General features: G+C 48.1%; 1 protein-coding gene across 1 annotated transcript in view; it reads right to left on the minus strand.

The window, feature by feature from the left end:
* ARHGAP22 (Rho GTPase activating protein 22) overlaps window positions 1-21,503 on the minus strand; it is a 235,807-nt gene that overhangs the window by 29,325 nt on the left and 184,979 nt on the right. Inside the window, 1 exon segment of the mRNA XM_043519482.1 lies at window positions 1,994-2,201. Coding sequence (XP_043375417.1) covers window positions 1,994-2,201 — 208 coding nt within the window.

The raw sequence follows: 21,503 nt of genomic DNA on the forward strand, positions 1-21,503 counted from the left end.
AAACCAGTTTAGCTAAACACGTGCAAACCGCTGTCTAGACACTTATTTTGGTTTAACAGTGGATTTTATTTTATTTTTTTTGGTATAACTGAGTCTATTAGGAAGAGGTTCATGCTAAACTGAAGTAAGCTACTCAAACTAAGGGCTGGTCTTCACTATTCGGAGATCGACACTGCTGCAGTCGATGCAGCAGGGATCCGCTAAATTGACGGCAGAGCGCTCTGTGATCAACCCCGGTACTCCACCTCTCCAAGAAGAGTAAGGGAGTTCGACCAGAGAGCGTCTCCCGTCAATGCAGCACAGTGAAGACACCGCAGTAAGTCGACCTAAGCTACGTCAACTCCAGCTGGAGTAGCGTAACTTAGGTCCACTTACCCCAGTAGTCAAGACAAGCCCTAATATAAGGGCCTCAAAACAGGAGTTTACATCAGTTTACTCCCAAGCTTGCACCGGTTTGGACAATGACAGTCTCCACCATAGCTGGGCCTCTGCTTCTTGGGCACATGTAAAGAAAGGCCTGATTGTAATACAGGATAACAGCATCTATGCAGAAGAGATGGGCTAGCAAATGGGTGGTCAGAGCCAGGGTAGGCTGAAATTGGGGTTCACAGTTTGAGCTCAATTCCAAATCTGGCTTTGGGTTCAGATATGACAGCAGCAAATTCTCACCAGGCCCAAGAAGGCACAAAAATCTCCTAAAACCAGCTGAGCTCACAAGCTGTGTTATCAACCCCTCTCACCCCCACTTCTCCCTTTCCCTTGCAAAGTACAAGACCCAAGTCTCTTCTGCAAAAGCAAACAGAGCCACTTCTCCCTACATAAAGAGCCAACTTCTGTCCTGCAATAGGCATCTGCAAGTTGGATTGAATTCAGTGGGAGCAGTATCAGGGTGTCAGAGAATCTTGTCCTAACACTGCCAGGACTGCACCTGGTCTGGAGCTACAGCTATCTTAGGGCTTGTGTACCAGGGGACAAGCTGAATTAACTAAAGGTGTGAAGTTAAATTGCATTAAACTACTGCGTGGACACTCTCATTCAGAAGTAAAGTGACTTCAGTTTGTTGCAGCTGAATTCCCTTTGAAGGAGGCTGAAGCTAAAGAAAATTAAATTAACTTTGCGCCTTTAGCCAATTCATTTTCACTTTCCTGAGTATCCCCATACAGACAAGCCCTAGGAGACGCGAGAGGAAGGTGTGCACTCAATCAAAACTTCTCCAAAGCAAAGTGAAAAGGCAGTTTCATGGAGTTTCATTCCTAGCACCACCATCACAAGCACCCGGAAGAGTGGCAGATTGATTTTTCCCATCTGCTGAGCTGACGGATGGAAGCCACATGCCTTCCCTCCCACTCCCTTCCCAGCAGGAAGCTCAACCACAGTGTAAGGAGTCATCCAGCCATGTGGGGGAGGGGGTGGACTCCACTTGGATAGTGCCATTGAGCGAGCAAATATTGACTGTGGTTAAGAATCAAAGAGCGAAGGATGGGTGGCCTGGAAGTGGAGATGGGGAGGGAAGAATTGGAAGAATGTCTTCAGTAAACTCTTAGAGACATTCCTCCCAGGCTGGAAATGAGCAACCCTGCGTCCCCCCACTCAGGCCCATGCTACCTCTTCCTGCAGCAGCGAGTGTGGTGGGCACAGACAGACAAAGTGTAGGCTGGCTTGCAGGGGCAAGGAGATGGTGGCATCATTGCTAGGGGTCTGGCCACAAGACTTGGGTTCAAGTGCTGCTTAGATCACCAGTGAAAATGATCTCACCCAGCAAAATCACTAGCAACTGGTCACGGTCATGATATTAGGATCCAAACTCCCCCAGCGTCTGGACCTGGATTCAAATCTCCCAGGGGTTCAGCTGTGCAAGGTCACTGGTGGGGGCCCAATTCTAAAAGCACTGTGCAGTTCAGGAGAGGCTCAGGGCTGCAATGTTGGGTTTTTTTGGCTAGACATTTTTCTCCCCACTATATTCTTGGAAGGTTTTTTAAAGATACCAACTCACCTGTCAAAGAGGGGCTTCTCTCCACAATCAAATGAATCCTGCAGGTCCTTGACAAGGTTGGCTTGACCAGGCATGCGAAAGAGCCCTTCCTCGGTGAGGCCTCGCTCCCGGATAAAATCCACACATTGCTCCACCAGCAGTGGGGCCAGCCGCAGGCCGTACTTCCGCTCATATTGCACCGTGTCTTCCAATCGCTGCCCAAAGATCCCTGCCAATGAGAGACACGCTCCGACATTAATTTTTATTCGCCACAAGCCAGCGGATGGGATGGGGTCAGGGTGGGAGTTATATTTCACATGAAGGGAGCAAAACTGGAACATGAATCCAGTTATTGCCAGGATCAGCAAAAATCAACCAGGAAAAATTACAAACTCATAATTTTCTTCTACTTAGAATGAAAAATAATATAGGCCAAATTCTGCCCTGACATATGCAACCAGAGCTTCCACTGAGGTCACTGGCTGGTGCCCAACTAAGGGCAAAATTTTCTCCCAAGAAAGGTATAAAATAATTCAACTCTGGTTTTGATGACTTGCAGCTGTTCTCCATCTTTATGTTAGACTGAGTGATTGCATTGACACAGCGCCTTTGATCCAAAGGACAACAAAGCCCCATTTTTAAATGGATGCACTGACTTGGCACATCAGAATCTACCACTGGTGCACACTCACCTCTGGGAAGGGACACAGCTGCTATTTAACAGCTCACAGCAACCCAGCCCAAGAGCTAGGACAAGAAATGAAGCTTGGGACAGGAAGTGAAGACTAATGTCCCCCACTGACACTACCAGGGGTACGGTAAGCAGGCAGGATGTAATAACCCATGCTGGAACCAGTCACAGATCCAGGAATTGGTGGTAACACACTCACTGCTGTGAAAGGTCTTTCCTGATCAGGGGCCTTTACTTTTACATTTCATTTTCAACCATCTCAGCTAACTAATCAGTCTCTTTTGCGGCCTTCACTTTGATTATTTACCATGTATTGCAGTAGCATCTCAGGCACCTCAGTAGCATCTCAGCACCACCAGCTTGGGCCTCCGGGTGCTAAGCACCGTACAAACATATAGCAAGTGACAGTCCCGCACTGTGCTGTATAAATGGAGTCATGTTTTCTCGAGAGAAAATCCCTAGTGTAATATCCCAGCAGATCAAATACTCCAACCCAAAAGAACGTGGAAGGGGCCATGGGGGTGCAGATGAAATGCTGCCTCTCCATGGATCTGTTCCACCACGCACACACTGAAAATTAACTGAAAAACTCCATCATAAACACAATTAAGCTGCCTTCCTAGAAGAAACAGCTATCCACACTATTCAATCATATGCACCTTTACTTACCACGAACTGGATGCACCCTAATGAGCCATACATACAGTATGCTCCTGTACAGTCATGTGTAAATGTAAGCACACCTGCTCCATGTATGTAACCCACTCCGTGTGGCATTCTGTCTCCCTCTAGTGGTGGCTGGACCTGCTCTAGCTGGAGCGAACAGAGCATGATTTCTTAGCTCAGACACTACAGCTTCATGCTTTTAGATTCAAAGGTCCCAGGGTCAATCCCCACTGCTAGGGCTCCATCCAGCTGCATGGCTTAACATATGCATTCTGAACCCTTACTTCTGTTGCTCAAGATGTGGCCATGGGGGCATAGGAGAAGCAGCATTCAAGCAATTGACCCTGCTCAGAACAGAGATTTCAGGTAAAGGGTATAATCCTCAAATCTATTCAATTTCAGATGCAACCAGACCATGGCACATATGCAGCCTGATCCCAAGCGCACTGATGTCAATAGGAGACTTTCCATTGTACTCATAATTAATCTTATGGCTCTGAAGATACAGCAGCAAACAGAACTAGATTCATACTGTACTCAGAGCCAATTTACTAGGAGTAATGTCAGGTATGTTCTGTGCATAAGATTATAATATGCCAGAGAAAACACTTCAGTCAGCATTATTAGATTATGTTGTTTTTAACACCCCACTTACTATTCCACTATTAAGCACAGAACCTCATGTTCCATGTTTATTTTACTGGTGCTTTCATGGTTGGTGCAGGACTACTAGCAGGAAGTTTTTCCCAGCCACCACTCACTGTCTTTCAATGGAGCTGCCATACTAGATCTGATATATGATCCATATTTGGCCCAATCCTGTACACTAGTCCAGGATGCTGTCTCTGCTAGCGATCAGTAGTTGAGGCTTCAGAGTAAGGATTAACCTCCCCCGGTAATATACCTAATTATGCATTACTGTATCCACGATTTGAGGACTTCAATAGCTCAGACATAGGTGAGGTTTTTCATAGGAGTGGGTGGGTGAGATTCTGTGGCCTGCGTTGTGCAGGAGGTCGGACTAGATGATCAGAATGGTCCCTTCTGACCTTAGTATCTATGAATCTATAGTTGGTGTGCAGGAAGGAACTCCCCTGCTGATGCCAACTAGTGATCAGTTTACTGAAGCATGGGGATTGGTCATCCTTGTCATTCTAATCCTAGCCAGTGTCCATGCAGATTTAAATTCTTATTTATATCAGTGTCTAATTCACTTGTGAAGCTTAGCTATGTCTCAATAATATCCTCGGGCAGGGAGTTCCACAGGTTAAAAATAAGTTCTGTAAAAACAATTTTTATTTTTTTAGCTGTTGCTTTTTAAACTAATCAAGCGGCCAGGGCTCCTTGTTCTTGTGTTATGGCTCAGGGTAAACAGAAGTGCCTACTCTATGACACTCAGCATTATATGTGGTTCTAGAAGAGGTCTTCTTTCAAAAACCAAAAACTACGTTTTTAAGTGAATTTTGTGCTGGACTGACAGCTCTGGTGTCCAGAGTCCCCACAGCACCTGACACTTTTAGCATGGGCAGCAGCAAAACATACTTCCCTACTTCCTATGCTATCCTATAGCCACAGCTCAACCCCGACTCTACAGGTCAGAGGGCATGTCTCCATAGCTCCATACAGTCTTCACTTCCCTACTGAGGCTGCCAAAAAGCAGGGTGCATTTGGCCTCTCTCAGGAAGGCAGGTTTTGTCTACACACAAATGGACACAGAAGGGGAATCTCCAGTTACTGGAGTGCCCCAATAATAAGGCTGCTCACTAGCTATGAACGGAGGAGCAGAGACTTTTACTCTGTTAGATTCTGTCCCCCATCTTTGCAGCTCCCTTCACAGCCTCTGTTTATTTTCCACTCTACTCTGCCTGTTTCCAGGCTTCCTTTCCTAGCACCACCTGGTTTTGAGTTGAACTTTTGATCCCAGCTGAGTGGGTTCAAAATCAGCCCAGACGATTCCTCCTCTTCCTTTAGTCATTTCTGGCTTTTGCCTGGTTCCAAGCAACAGCCCTGAAAGGCTTCATCTCCCATTATCTCCCACCAGCACCCCTCTTCCTCTTGGAACTGAGGATCTTGTGTGACCATTGCTTTCTTCGGGGAAAGGAGATCCATGTTCACAGGATGCTCAAGCTATGGGAGACTTCAGGGGCAGTGTCACAGGACGGCAGCCTTCCTGCCAGGGAGCTCCAGCTTCTATCAGAAATCAAACTGTCTTCTACCACCAGCCCTGTCTTCCCAAATCTCTCCCCTCCCCACCCTCATGCTTACGTATCCCTCTCCCTCCACCCTGCCTCTCCCCCTCCCCCACATAACTTGCCAGTGATTTTCAGGGCCTTTTCTCTTTCTGGCTACACACATGTGGCTGGGAGGGCAAGAAGAGGCAATATGGACTCTGCTGGGAAGGTGGTGAGGATTCAGCCACCTCTTGGGAAGAGGATGGGATTAAAGCTACTTTATTGCTGCTCCGGAACAGACCCCAGGCCTCTCCCCCACCACAATGTGGCACTGTGCTCTGCCCCCAATGGCTAGACCATACAGTAGTTCAGGGGTCTGCTACTGACCTCCAGCTAACACCCCCAAGCAGTGTCAGCTGGCGCTTTCACATCCAGAGCCCGGGCATGACATTCCACATCACCACCGGAGGTGGAGGGTACAAGGTGAGGTGCTACCGTACTCTCTTTGAATTGGTCTCCCTTCTGCATCTCCTAACTCATCCAGCCCTGCCCAACAAGGACTTGTGAAAAGGAGCCAGCCACATGGTCCCATCACCTCCCCCACCCCAAGGCTGGATTGGCTTTGTCCTCACTTTGAAACAAAAAGCAAACTAAGAGCCAATTCTACACAGCTCAATCCGTTGGCTCCTGGAGGCTCAGGCCTGTTTTTAATCACCGGTGCCTGCAGCTCCTGCTGAATTTGGCAGCACTTTGCTCTCAGTCTTTGATGATCCTGTTGGAAGATGTTACTGCCCTGCGCTGCTCTCTCTTCCCATCCCAGCAGATGTGGGAGCCAATGCCACTCAGCCTACAGACCCGCCAGCCAGGGTTAGACTAGAAATCAGGCCCAAAGCTATTGGCACCCAAATAGTTAACTCCTCTTGTCCTGTCCTTATCTAGAGTCAGGCGTTTTGTTTGGTTTCAAAGCAGTAAAAGAACATGCCTGGGACCACATCTTTAATCTCTGGAAGATCCAATAGATACTAGACAAATGGGTTAGAACAATTGGGGGCTGGGAAGTTCCAACAAGCTGCCTCTGTTCTTTAAAGAGTTAGGTGGATCTCTGGAGAAAACCAAGCCAGCAAGGATGCACTGACTCACAGACTGGCTCTCTGTTCCGGCCTAAAGAGCTCACCCACCAGCTCCAGGCATACAAACATGCTGTTCAGACATGCAGTGGGAAGAAAATATATCTTCTCCATCCCAACTAAATTACAGAGAGAAACAAGAAAGGCAGATCTTGGTTCCCTTTAGCTCAGATCGCTGTTCCAGGAGAACACAACACTCAGCATATGCTCCGAGTGAAAAGATCAAAGCAGATGTGTGTAGCTAACATACGTGTGCGTGTGTTATTACACACACACACACACACACACACACACACACACACACACAGAGTGAGACAGATTCAAGCACACCTGCTCATCCCTGCATGCACATATATTCTCACCATGGATATGCACACACACACACACACACACACACACACACACACCTGTCAGACATAAATGACCACAAACACACACAGACCCAAGAGCTTGCACAGGGTTACATAATATGCTAACCCACATACGGACACCTGCACTATCTATCTCTTACACTCCTCCCACCCCCCATCCGTCACTCTCACATACACAAAATCATGGATGGGCACAGGGTCAGCCACACACACACACACACACACACACACACACACACCTCATTCCCACACATCATCATGCATGCTCATCTCCATGCATGTGGACACATGAACACACATTCACCATCATACACAGACATACTCGTTTTCCTCACTTGTGTGTATCAACACACACCCTCCAGTGCACGGCATTACTATTTCAGTAACAGCTACAGGCCTAATTGTGCAAAGCACTGCCTGAACATGCACACACTGAGGAAGTTCCTGCTCCTAAGAGCTTATGCTCTAACTAGACAAGGCAGACAGAGTGGGAGAAAGGGACATAACAGACTATCAAGACTGGAGGAACAGAGAGATTATGAGACTTGCCCAAGGTCAAACAGGGAATCCCTAGTGGAGCTGGGAACTGAACTCTGATCTCCTTAGTCCTAGTCCCTTCAACAAAAGACCATCCTTCATACGTATTAGGACATGTTCACTCTCATGCATATTTATACACACACAAAAACTGATGCAAAAAACTCCCCCGAAAACCTCCTTAGCAGTTCGTTTGGGGTGGGGGGTGGGGGGGGGGGGAAAAACAGCATTTCTGGCCCTAGACCATATCCTCCTCACTGTTTTACCTCTGTAAAGACCAAAGTTATATTTAACCTGTGTCTGAGCTTACCCAAGTATTAATGCAAAGATCTGCGTTTCCTCTAGCAAAAGGAAACCATAACAACAGTAAGCTCTGGAAAACTGTCGCGTACCTCTGGTTCTTGTGCAGCACTCAGCTACATGGCAGGCACTGAGCTTCAAGCAGAAGCCAGGCAGCGTCAGACAGCAGGAGCGGCAGAGAAAGAAAGTCCTGACTTCAGGCATCAGACACATTCTGAGTCCCAGCACTGGCAGCCTTCCATGTACCCAAAGCTGGAGAGCAGAGAGCAGCCGGTGTGCCCTGGGAGATAATCTCAGCAGCACATCTGGTCTCAGCTCCACGACTCAGCATTAATTATGACTTGTGAAGAAAGCATTTGAAATATCCAATGAGATGCAGAGCTAGCCAGCAACCTCAGCAAGGGGAAAGAGAGACAGACAGGCAGGTAGGATCTTGCTCACCCTCCATGCTGCAGCCTGTGTAAACAGCTAAGTATGGGTCGCAAGTTTTAACAAAGGCATCCCCTATAGGCTGTGTAATATATTCATGCTCTAATTGCTTGTCAGATCTATTCCTGATAGCCGGGGGAAACTCAGCAACAGTTGCTGTCTGCATGTCATGCTCTTGGTCCCTTCATGCTATTAGCTGCCCCACAGACAGTCTGTTGCCCCCACCTGACATTTTGATTGAATATCAGAAATGCATCCCTTCCCACCTGAGTCAGTCACGGGGCATCCACTCAGCTCCAGGTTAATTTGTAGCTTCTCACATGGTCTAACAGAGGCAGAGTCTGAGCAGCAGGCTCAGCATAGCCTTACTGGCCACACCTCATTTGTTTTAGTCATCCTCACAGAAGGTACCCAATGTTACTGTGAAGCACTGAGCGGGATAGTCAACAGGACAGAACAGACTAAGGGGCCCAGCCATATGGGGAGGGGTTTGCCAATGTGAAGGCAGACCCCAGATATTGAACCCGTGACCTCCAAGGCTAGAGGCATGAGTTGCTACAGCTTGAGCCAACAGATCCACCCACGCTCTGGATCAAGCACAGCAGGAGAATGCGTAACACACTGTCCAGTGGGTTCCAAAGAGCTTGGACACAATATAATAGTTTTACTTCACTCCATTTAAAAAATGGATCATAGAACTGCAGATCAGTGACCCATAACCCACCAGTACCATCACCCCAGAACTGTGAGATGTGCCGAAGTTTGGCTATCTGATCCCCCCCCCAGATAACTCCCATGAATGTAGCTGCCTATTCACTTCTGGATATCTGGGGTCAAAATACCGCATATAAAGTCATTCATACAGCTTATGTTCATCTGAACTGAGAAGTCTAATGGTTCCAGCAAGGGCTTTCTAAACCTGATTATAACACTAACATGGTGCATGATCATGCACAACTTGCTTTACCTCTCTAGGCCTCAGTTTCCCCATATATAAAATAGGGGAAAGGCTACTGACTTACCTCACAGGCGGTTAGAGTTCAAGCACTGAGAGGTGCTGTGGGCGAGTGGTCGTCGCCACCACCACCACAATTCAAAAGACATGGGTTCTAATCCTCAACCTGCTAGGTAACCTCGGGCAAGTTGTTTCCCCTCCCACCCTTTGTCTATCCTGTCTATTTAGACTGTAAACTCCTTGGGGCAGAGACTGTGCCTTACTATGTGTATGTACAGCGCCTAGCACAACGAGGGCCATAATCTTGGTTGAGGCCTCTAGGTGCTGCTGTGATCCCAGTAACAATAATAAAACTCAGTATTCGTTAGACTATTGAACACTTGAATAGAAAATGTTTGCAAAGGACCTGGAATTGGTTCTTGTCCCACCGGGTGAATATGGCAGGCTACAGCTTACGGAAAACATGACCATGAGCTTCTGGAGGTCAGTAGAAAGCATGGGGGATACCTTTATGAATCATTATGGAACCATCAAGTTTTCTGGCACTGCTTCCTGGAACACTGCCCCAAATTGTATCATGTGCACTAACAACAACATAACAGAGACTGGGACTTCTGCGATGGATGCCCAGAGGATGGGAAAAGGCATGTGGAGGTTTTTATCTTTGTATATAGTGCTTCATTACTAACCCTTCATAGGGCAGAGAGGGTCATCCCTGGTCACCCTCTCTCATTCAATGAAATGGAAAGGCAGCACCCAAAAAACCGATGAGGGAATCCTTTTGTACACAACACACAATTAACCTGTGGGACTCATTGCTACTAGGTACAAGTGAGGCCAAGACCTTAGCAGGATTCAGACACTGATCAGACATTTATACAGATAATGAGATCACCACCAGTTGCACTAGGTAAGATATAACCCCTATGCTTCATCAAAGGAAGGAAGAACAAACAAAGGCTCCATGCGAGACAAAACAACCATACTGTCTCATATGGCAACTCAGCTAGGGTGACCAGATGAAACGGACAAAATATCGGGACACATGAGGGAAGCAAAAAAAAAAAAAAAAAGCGGCCAGAGTTGCTAAGGCAAAAAAAACACCAGAGCTGCAATATGGTGCATCGGTCGGGACACGGAACTAAAAATCGGGACAGTCCCAATTTTATTGGGATGTCTGGTCACCCTAAACTCAACTGAAACACAAAATGGCAGCTGCCTCATAGTTGTTGCCTGCAGGAGACCACTCTACAGTTACAGGTACAGTACAAGAGCATGGGAACAGCAGGATGATGTCATATTGCAGTTACCTTTGCCATTGTTACCATCTGATCTCCATTGGGTGGCCCATGTGAAGTAGGTCTCAGTCTAATTCAGAAGGACAGGATGCATGTTGAATATAGTATTCCCCATCCAAAACACACAGAAATCATGAATCAAAGGCCAAACTGCCATGAGATTGGCTTAAAAATCATGAGATTTTTCTTTTGTCTTTGGGTTTTGAGACAATAGGCTGGACATGGATCACACTTCCAAGCTTTTCTGGGCCAGTACAAGGGCAAGAATCATACTTTTTAATCAATATGAAAGCTGAGATTCTCACCTAAGCAGGAGCTGTGGATTGATGAAGGACACCCAGTATTGCTAGACTCATGAGAAGGATTTGAGAGTTGGTGTGAATGGTTTCTCCCTTCAGTTCCTGGAACCCCTAGCTGACAGGACCTCTTTAGGAATCAAGCAGATACACATAGTCTACAAGGGTACCATCTCTTTATTACTGCTTATGCTCCAAGTATATCATAACATAGCAGCAGTTACATGGAACCCCCTTCCTGCCTCCTGGCTCAGCCTTTCATACTGCTTGCTTTATTCTCAGAGCTATTTAGCTGGTGAGCTAGTGACCTCATTAGCTAAGTCCCTCCTGCTCTAACTACAGCCAGAGCCCTTTGTGTTCTCAGCAACCAGGGTGCTGGCTTCCAAAGGGCTCGATTTCTAGCTGCTAACAGCAGCCTACCTCAGCTGGCAACACTGCATACAAACGACCATCACAACTGGCACTAGATTCTCCAGCTAGGCAATGGAGACTGACCACCTCTTTCCCCAGGGAAATGGGGCTGCTGGGGGGAAGCGTATGCTGCCACTACCTGGGCTGCTCTTGTTCTGTTGCTAGAGTCTTGATCTCCAGAGCTACATGGCAAGAAAACCCACCATGGATGTTCTGCTGGGGAGCTGAGCTGTTTGGGTCCCTGATATCCCAACTTCGGCACAATGTATGGCCAGGGGTAGAGTCTCCCGGTACGCACTCACGAACAGTTAGTCCATAGGGACCACAGCTGTGGGAAAGGGACCTGGCTGCACATGTCTTTACAAGCCTTGAGACTCAACCCAGGCTTGCTGGGAAGTTCACTCAGGCTCATAAACCCCCACAAAAACCTGGCAGGGTTCTAGTTTGGTATCTGCCATAGGCCAATTTCAACCCTGAAAACAATAGCAGAACTCCAGGACAGTAAGCCCCCAGGAACTGCCATAAGGCTCCACTCCAACTGCGTGTGAATGGAATTTGCCTGCCTTCACATAGCTCTCCAGGGGGTTGCAGGTAGACTGATTCTGGGCCCAAGCTGCTACATTCAGGGATGTAAGATCCTGGGGCTTGTTTTGCTTCTTTTTAGAGTAGGACCCAATCTTAAAGTTTTAATCCAGATCTGACCTTCCTCAAAGTTTGGGCACATTCAGATCCAGAATTTCCACCTAAGGCCCATCTCTTATCCCAGCCAAACTCAGGTGGATGGATCACTTCCTTATGCCAACAGAAAGCTGCCAATCAAATAATTAAGAACAATCAGTCATACTGCTAAACTTAGCAGAAAATCATCTAGCAATCCTCCTTTCCTGGGCACAGAACTATTCCCTGCTCTCCCATATGTTTGGGACAGATCCTCTTAACAAAACTCCACCCTACCCTGGCCCAGTATTCTGGACCAGGGAATAATTTACCAGTGTCTGAATGAAAATCAAAGCCTCAACGTACAGAATCCTCTGCGTGCTGACTGAAATAACCAGATCACACCGATTTCCAGCAGTGTCAACTGGACCTGCATTTAGGACAAACATGAGACACAGTGCAAGCACTGAAAGGTTATTAAACATAACTGCTCATCTTCCCTTAGCAATGGGGGAGACTCAATTAATCCTGTCTAAACACTTTTTTCATCTCTCTGAAGTACGATGGGAAGGAGCCTCATTAAACAGCGCAGTAAATTACACTGCAGCAAACTCTGCATGGCTTGTTCTCTGAACTGAACTTATTCACTGAGCTTATAACTGTTTGCATGGAGAAAACAAAAAGATGATAAACAGCCCTGAGCATTGGTTAGCCACAACATCCAGAGTGCCACGCCAAAACGAGCCATTTATTAGTCTGCTTCTCTCTAAACAACGACAAGAAGAAATATTTGGAGAATGAAATGTCGAGAGCAACATAAAAATACCTTTCAAATTAACAGCAGAGCTCTGATCTGAGCAAATATTCCTTGGAAAACTTGATCCTCCACACAATGCTATAACAACATGGGGAAACATACATTTGGTAAAGAGCTCTTCAATCTAGCCAGCAAAGGTATAACAAGACCCAATGGCTGGAAGCTGAAGTTGGACGAATTCAGACTGGAAATAAGATGTATATTTTTTACAGTGAAGGTAATTAACCATTGGAACAATTTAGCAAGAGTTCTGGTGGATTCTCCATCACTGATAATTTTTAAATCAAGATTGGATGTTTTTCTGAAAGACCTGCTCTAGGACTTATATTGGGGAAGTTTTGTTACACAGGAGGTCAGACCAGGTGATCACAATGGTCCCATCTATGAAACCTTTCACTTCTATCACACCTTTCATCCAGGGACTTCTCACATTCATTCATTCATTCTCACCACTCACTGATGTGGTTGTCTCCCATTTTCAAGATAGGGAAACTGAGGCAGAGATATAAAAGTCCAAATTTTCAGAGTTCTCATTAGTTCACTTTTTGGATGTCCAGCTTGGGATAGCTGGGTCCAGACTGGCATCTCACTCTCATGAGTGAGGTATTAGCTTGGAGGATCTGGACCCTAGGCCTTATTTCCCAGAGCTGTAGGCACCCTCAACTTCCATGGACTTTAATGGCAGTTTTGTATGTCCAAAGCAGCTAAATGAGATAGGAACTTCTCTCCCCATTCCACTTCATCTGGAGCTCCCTGCTGCCCAGAAATGTATTATACCGATACTGGGTGTTAGTGAATATCAAAATACTTATTACACAATAACATCTATTCCCACTAAAGAGCCTCATCGTTAGAAAAGGGCTTGGAATCCCGCCCCAGAGCCAACTGCAAGGATGATGGAGGGGTTCAGAATCTGGTGCTTGATCCAGGTCTGAATGTTGCTGCTGATCCCTGTCTTTCTAGTGGGCCGAACCGAAACCCTGGAAAGCCCTTGAACTTTGTTAGATTTGCAGGCTGGCTTTGGATCCAAATTTTGCAGCTTGGACCCAGCTGAACTTATGGTGAATCTGTGACTTAGTAGGTAGTGCACTGAACCAGCACTCAGTACTTGGCTTCTATTCCTGGCTCTGCCACTGGCTTGCTGGATGACCACTTTCCTGTGACTCAATTTCCCCATCTGTAAAATGAGGATAATCATACTGACCTCCTTTGTAACTTGCTTTGTAATCTCGGGATGGAAAGCAATAGATAAGATCTAGGGAATATTATTTTTTCAGATCAGTGATATGTAGATCCTTTCACATAAAGTACCAATCAAAACCAGTGCCCCCAAACCTTGCCAGGGCCCCAGACCTCAGCAACTTGGGTACCTGGGAAATGAATGGGGTGATCACTGGAGTTCTTCTCCAAACCAAACCTCTGGAGTATCTGGCTCTGCTGGTAGCATACCGCCATTAACCTCTCATTGCTGAGTCAATTTCACACTCATAGTTTCACTTTGCTACATCCTTCAGGCTCAGTAAGAGAATCCAATCTATTTGCTAATTCTCATGCATGGTCTTTTATCTTTTACATCTAAATTTAAGTTGCAACGAACAAAAAGCATAACTGAACAAGCAAAATCTCCTTTCTTATATGTGAAGGGTGAATTTCAGGTAAAAAAAAAATCTAGCATAACCATGACATGCAATGCAGAAACCTACTCTTCCCATCTATGGAGCTGTTTGTGCTTGGGAAGCTGGAATGGCTGCCATTTGGCCCTTTGAATTGCAAAAAGATTGCAATAGATATTGATGATTCCTCTGAGATCTGCATTTACAATGCAGCCCCGAACTCCTTCCACTTGTGAGCTGATTCTGAACTGCCTGCCTTCCGTTCCCTTTAGAACAAAGGTGGGCAAACTATGGCCACATCCGGCCCGTGGACCCTCCTGCCCGGCCCCTGAGCTCCTGGCCCAGAAGGCTAGCCCCCGGCCCCTTCCCTGCTGTTCCTCCTGCCCCGCAGCCTCAGCATGCCGCGCTGCCGGCACAACGCTCTGGGCAGCCAGGCAGCACAGTTGCAGAGCCGCAGCCTGACTTGATGCTCTGGGTGGCCCGGCTGTAGCACCACCAGCCACCGGTGCTCCAGGCAGCGTGGTAAGGGGGCAGGAGGGGTTGAATAGAGGGCAGGGGAGTTTGGGGGCAGTGGTCATGGGCCAGGGGTGTGGATAGGGGTCGGGGGGGTCAGAGGGTGGGGAACAGAGGGGTTGGATGGGGCAGGAGTTTCAGGGGGCAGTCAGGAATGAGGGGGGGTTGGATACAGCGGCAGGGGGCAGTCAGGGGCAGGGGGGCGGTCTAGGGACAGGGAGCGGTGAATGGGGCAGGAGTACCAGGGGAGCCGGCAGGGAGCCAGAAGTGGGGGGGTCGGATAAGAGGCAGGGGCCGGGCCACGCCTGGCTGCTTCGGGAGACACAGCCTCCCCTAACCGGCCCTCCATACAATTTTGAAAATCTGATGCGGCCCTCAGGCCAAAAAGTTTGCCCACCCCTGCTTTAGAAGAAAGTACAGAACTGGGCAACAGTGGAGATTCCCAGTTCTGCCAGTGACTTCCCCTGTGTGACTGCTCTGTGCCTACTAATATTTCTCTAGTTCACCAGAGGGTAGGGAAGCTGATTTACAAATGGTGCTCTCCATCCAGACTAAGATTCTCTGCTGGAAGGTGTTCATAGCTTTCCTTCTGCTAAAGATATTTGTGGGCAACTAACTCCACTGCATCCCTGTCTGTCCAGCTAGGAAAAATCCTATTCTCTGAAACTGGGACAAGCGAAGTCGAGTCACTCACTGCTCATGGGGAAGCTACCGACCTGCACTGAGAAACCTCTTGTCCTGACTGAGCAGCACTGTCCAGCTTGATGCTGAAAATGAGAACAGACCCCAGGCTCAGTCAGTGTTCTTGTCCGTTCAACCACAGAGTGGATGTGGTAGTGGGGAAGAGAACATACATAGTTAGCACTGTGCACCCAGTCCTCTGCTGCAGTCTGGGGCATAACAGGGCCAGAGGAGGAGTCCAGGAATCAGGAGGAAGGCTGGTCTACTGGCTAAAGTACTGGCCTGGGAGTCAGACCTGGGTTCTAATCACAGACGTGCTGTATGACTTTAGGTAGACTCTCTGTGCCTTGGGTCTTTTTGCTACCCTTTATCTGTCTGATCTATTTTGCGTGTGACCTCTCACTAGGGGTATACACAGCCCAATGGGGCCTCTGCTTGCTATTTTAACAACAACAACAAAGTGGCACAGGTTCCTATTCAGGTGGCATTTACTACTGAGGCAGGAACAAATCTTGTCTCAGGACTGACATGCTCAATTCGCCTAGAATTGGTAAAGTTAGATCAAAATCAGATCAGTAACAGGCCCATTGCTGTTCCCCCTGAAACTCCTGTACACAGGTGAGCTGTCTGCTGCAGTTCTTGTACCTCCTCCACCAGGCCAGGTGATCCAGCATTAACCTGGGGAATTAGGAAAAAGGAGGACAACTTCCTGGAGCTTAAACCCCAGTGGACAATGAGCCTGGATGGGTCAGGAATGTTACAACACAGAGATACGCAGTGGCTTTCACCCCTAGGGCAACAGCTGGATTCCAGCCAGAGCCCTTAGCAGCAAGCAAGGAAGAACCTCAGAGGAGCTGGAAAAGCACTGGAAGGTTCAGAAGTTTATTCAAACATCGTGGGGATGGAAAGAGCAGGGAAGCTGCCATTTTTTGTGGCATTCAGGCATTCCTGAACCAGGACATGAGGAATTCTGTTTAAATAAATTAACAAAACTTTTCTGAGCCGTCTCAGCAGAGGCTCAGGACGGAGTGGGCCACGGCCCGCAGCCCAAAAGATAGCAGGTGGGTGGGGACTGTAAAGCTGAAGGCCTACTACTGGGGGGAGGGGGAGCTTCCAGCACTTATGAGGGTCCCAGAGTAGCTGAAGAGATTGGAGGGTCCCCCAAAGGGTTAAATCCGCTGTCTGCAGGCAGCTAGCTACCTTTCTCCTTTAACACAGATTCTCGCAACATTCGAAGAAACAACACAGAGATATTAAAAAACTTGCCTGCAAGCTGAGAAACACCACAGGTACATATTTGGCCTATTAATCACCCACTGCCATGGCCTGCCCTGAGAGCCAGGGGGGCTTTGAGCCTGTCAGCTTTCATAAACCTAGCACAAACATGGCCAGTGCTCGCAGAGGAGGCCTGTGTGGGAAACCAAGAGTGTGGCAGGAAGTAATGTGAGTGACTCAGTCAGGGGGCACTTCCCCTTCTGAGTCATCCCCCAGCCACTGCCCCCACCAGGGCTGGAGACAGACATTAAAAAAATCTAATGTAACAAATCTGGCCATCTAAGAGTTCACCGTTATTACTTGGTGGTGGCATGCTATGGCAAACAGGAATGGAATTCAGATCAGTCTACTGATGAACACAGGCTCCCTCATACTTGATCTAGAGGAGAATCACCATCAGCAGTAAAGGGCATATGAAACAGACATGAGTAGTTCTGATTGTCTCCAGTAGAGGGCTGAGGTGCAAATATACATACGAGCCTGTTGATGAGAATTTGTAATACAATAGGGGCTCTTTTGGGAAAAAAATGTGCTACAGTCAGACTATCTTCAAGGAAGGGATTGTGATTTCTGTGTTCACCCAGCACAATAGGGCCTGAGGCCTTTGGCCACTGCTGAGAGCTCCATGTAAAGAGGAACCTGTTTGCAGGACACAAGAAGTGTTATTGGTCCCACAAAATCCAGGAACTATGCTACACATTCTTGAGTGCCATCTCTTGGCACCTTATTTACATATATGCATTCAGACATCTTGTTAGAACACTCCTATATCAGGAGCTACTGTCATATTAATAATTTACTAGCACTGTAGTAGTGCAGAAGAGGCTGTGTGGCACAGAAGCAAGGTACTACTACTTCTAGCCAATAGAGGGAGCTTGTGGTTTGTGGGCTAGTCCAGCCCACCCTCTAACACAGTACAAACCCTTGTCCTTTCATGGGCCCTAAGGACTTATGTGCTGCACTGTGACTATACCTGCCACTATATATAAGGAAGCTACTATATTGCCCAGCAGACACCATTCTTGGCCCCTGGTGCCCATGACCTCACAAGCTAAGAGACAATGAGCCAGGCCCCCAGCTGGTGGAAGCCAAAGAGCTAGTCCAATTTACAGCACCTGAGGGATCTGGCTCATTGTCTCCACTCTCTGCAGCAGCACTAACACTAGCCTCGCCGGCAGCCTTCAGCTCCAAAGTTCTGGGGGCGCGTATCCCTCCCTGGTTGGAGTGGTGCTAACACACTTCACATGGTGCCCCACACCGCTGGGCACTGCTCTGAACCTTCCATATTCCTGGGCTGTCACACATCTCTATCTGGAGCCAGGCAAAGCTTGGGTGTTTCCGCGGAGTTGCAAAGTCATAGCTTTATAGACTATAAAGCTAGAAGGGTCCACTTTGACCACCATGTCTAAGCTCCTGGGTAGCACAGGCCAGAGAACTTCCCTGAATTAATTCTAGAGTAGATGTTTTAGAAAAAATGTCCCATCTTAATTTAAAAATGGCCAGTGATGGAAAATCCACCCCAGCCCTTGGTCAATTGTTTTCTGGAAGCTTAAAAGTCATATGTGTGGAGGGAGTGAACCCCACATGGCAGAAACCTAGGAGTTTCTCACGAAGCCCTGAGAAATGGAACGGCTTTGGTTCATCTCTAGACAGTAAACTCAAGGGCAGTGGTTTTCAAACTTTTTGTATTGGTGACCCTTTTCACACACCAAGTCTTTGAGTGTGACCCCCCACATTAAATTGAGTAATTTAATGTAATGGGGGCTCAGGGCTGTCTGCCCACAGAGCTGAAAGCTCACTACCCCCATGTAACCACCTTGCGACCCTCTGAGGGGTCATGACCCCCAGTTTGAGAACCCCTGCTCTAGGGGTCAGGGCTGTGGAAGCCCCCAAGGTCACCTAGGAACACAAGTCCCATTGATGTTCACCCCAAGCATGGTCTTTGCCTTGTAAGAGTCTATATGCCCTGTTCCAGTAGCTGTAACCACTCTGCAGTGGACCAGAGCAGGGTCAGATCCAGGGCTCATGCTTTCTGCAAGTCTGAAGTCTATGCAGGGTCTGATTAATGGGTCCATCTTTATCTCTTCTCTAGTACAGATCAGAGACAGTAGCCAAAGGGAAGGACAGCCCTGTGGTGAGGGTGCTAGCCAGAGATCTAGGCCTGCTCCATCACAGACAGCCTGTGTGATGTTGGGCAAATCACTTGGCCTCTTTGTGCCTCGGTTTCCCCATCTGTACAATGGGGATAATAGTCCTGCCCTGCCTCACAGGAGTGTTGTGAAGATAAATACATGGTGAGGTGCCCAGATGCTATGATAAGAGCCCATAGGGATACCTTAGATATTAGGTAAGTCAGGTCTCATCATATTCCAGAGGCAGACTTGAGAGACAAAGAAGATGCAGAGCAGACTGCTGTGTTTGGGGGGAGGGGGGAGGTGCAGATAGCTTGGCCCCATATCGGACTCAGTCTTCTCCCAGTCCCGTGCCTCAGTTTCTCTATCTGTAAGAGGAGATCCTGACTTCTGCTGCTGCAAATACTGACGGGGTTAAGCTGATCATAACCTCCTCACAGATACTTTGTCCTTCCATTTGTCCCAGGTGGATCTTTCTGAATTCATCCGTTCCCTTAAGACAGACCCCTCCTCTGTTCCTCTTCCATTGCCTGAGTCTGTCTCCCACCACCAGACAACACTGACTCTGGGTTGGAAGAACAAACAGTGATAAAACTAGCAGGGCGCCAGTTGTATCTCTGTGCAGAGATAACACCACACATGGGAGGCAAGGCAAACACCCAGCAGCTGCTCAGGGAGCAAACCGGGTTCTAGCCCGCCTCCCAGTGCCCTTCCCTGCCCCATGTGAAGGAAGGAAAACACGGCACACACGGTGCCTGCACAACAGAGACATGGACGGAACAACAGTAGAGGAGTCTGGCCTCCACTTCGTTCCAGGGCAGCATCTCAACTGTGTAATTACACTTGGCATTGTGAAGATAAGAAGAGCCATCTACCTGGCCCATATCGCTGCAGGACCGTGTGCACGCACAATCCTGAATGGACTCTGTGCTCACAACAGTCCCACTGGGAAATCCCCATTGTACACAAGGAAAACATAGGCACAAGACAGTTTAAATGATTTACCCCAGATCACACTGAATCGAGAGCTAATCCAGGAGCTGAACCCTCCCCAAATCCGAGCGCAGTGTCCTAACCACTAAACTGCCCAGCTTCCCAGTGGGCATGTGAGTCTGATGGGAATATCCGGCACTCCACAATAACCGTGTTTTGCCTTCATACAGCAACTTCCATGCAAAGCAGAGTCATTAATTCAGCCTGGGTGGGGCGATCCCTGAGTCAGCAGTGAGGGCACAGACACAGGGACCCAGCTGCTCCAGGCAGGTCACTCAGCTGCCTCATTGTTTCTGGGAATTCCTGCATTTCCCTGGACAGATCCCAGATTAGAGGATCTGGATCCAAGGTTCCCCTGTCGGCTGAGCGGCGGGTTTTAGCGAATTAGGGTTTGTCTACATGGGGCAACTGACTGGAACAGCTCCCTGGGTGAACGCTCTTTTTCAGAATGAGCATGCTAATTACCCTGGAATAAAGTGCTGTATTGCAGAACAGACACCAAACCCAGAGCTACTCCTGTCAATTTCCTGGTGTAGACAAGTTCTTAAAGCAGGGCTTGCTTATTCTGCTTGAGCCAAGCACACTCCTGCCCCTGGTGGTCTGATGCCAGCTATGGCCATGGCAACAGCCCCTTAGCAGGGAGATCTATGTAGTTGGGGGCTGGGGAAGGAGACCAAGAGGCAGAAGTGGCAGCAGAAAGGCCTAGCATGGAGATGAGATGCTATCTAAGCTAGCCAGACCTTTCCAGGCTCAGGGGTGGGGGATAAGCTGGGCTGCTGGGGGCAGAGAAGGGCAGGCACTGCGTCGCAGACTGAACAGGGGGAATGAGGAGGAAGAGAGAAAGGGGAGCAGGGAGCCACCCATGTCCAGAGAGATCAGGAGGAAGAGAAAAAAAAGGAAATATATAACAGTTTAGCCCAGCCAAACGCAGTCTGGATCTCTGCCAAGCTAGCACTGATCCAGCAGAGAGGTCTACGCATTAGCTGCAGCCTCACAGCTCCCATGCCTGGGTTTTCAGGCAATAGAGGCTCATGCTTTCAGAAGCACAGGCCCTTGCTTCAATCCCTCAGCCAACCTGACCAGGATTTCATTAGGTGAGACAATGAAGGAACAAGAACCCCAAGGGAAGTGAACAACCAGCCAGGCCCTGCTTAAAGCAGCCAATACTCACTGGCTTTTTCTGGAATAAGCAAACATTACCATGCCCACTGAAGCGAAAACCTCACCCTTCCCCTCCGCCAAAGCAGCATCACACAGCTGCTTTGGTGGATGCTGGGAGGTGCAGCTAAACGCAGCATTGTGCAGCAAGTCTGTGGTACCCTGCATCCCAGGTCTGTGCTGTAACCACTAGACCACACTGCACCATTCTGCAGTGCTGCTGCAAATACGCTGTAAGGGAGAATAGGGAAAAAACAACAGGACTGTGGGGACTGGAGGCAACTCTCCATCTAAAGAGAAGGGCACCCCTAGTGGCAAGAAGGGGAGGCATGAAGCAGCATTTGTGGGTCTGACTTGCATGTCTGTCATGGAGCCACACACAGGTGCCCCACAGCGGGCAGATTCTGCTCCTGGCTATGGAGCATAAATGCAGAGTAACT

The sequence above is a fragment of the Dermochelys coriacea genome, chromosome 7, assembly GCF_009764565.3.
Source record: "Dermochelys coriacea isolate rDerCor1 chromosome 7, rDerCor1.pri.v4, whole genome shotgun sequence".
NCBI lineage: Eukaryota > Metazoa > Chordata > Testudines > Dermochelyidae > Dermochelys > Dermochelys coriacea.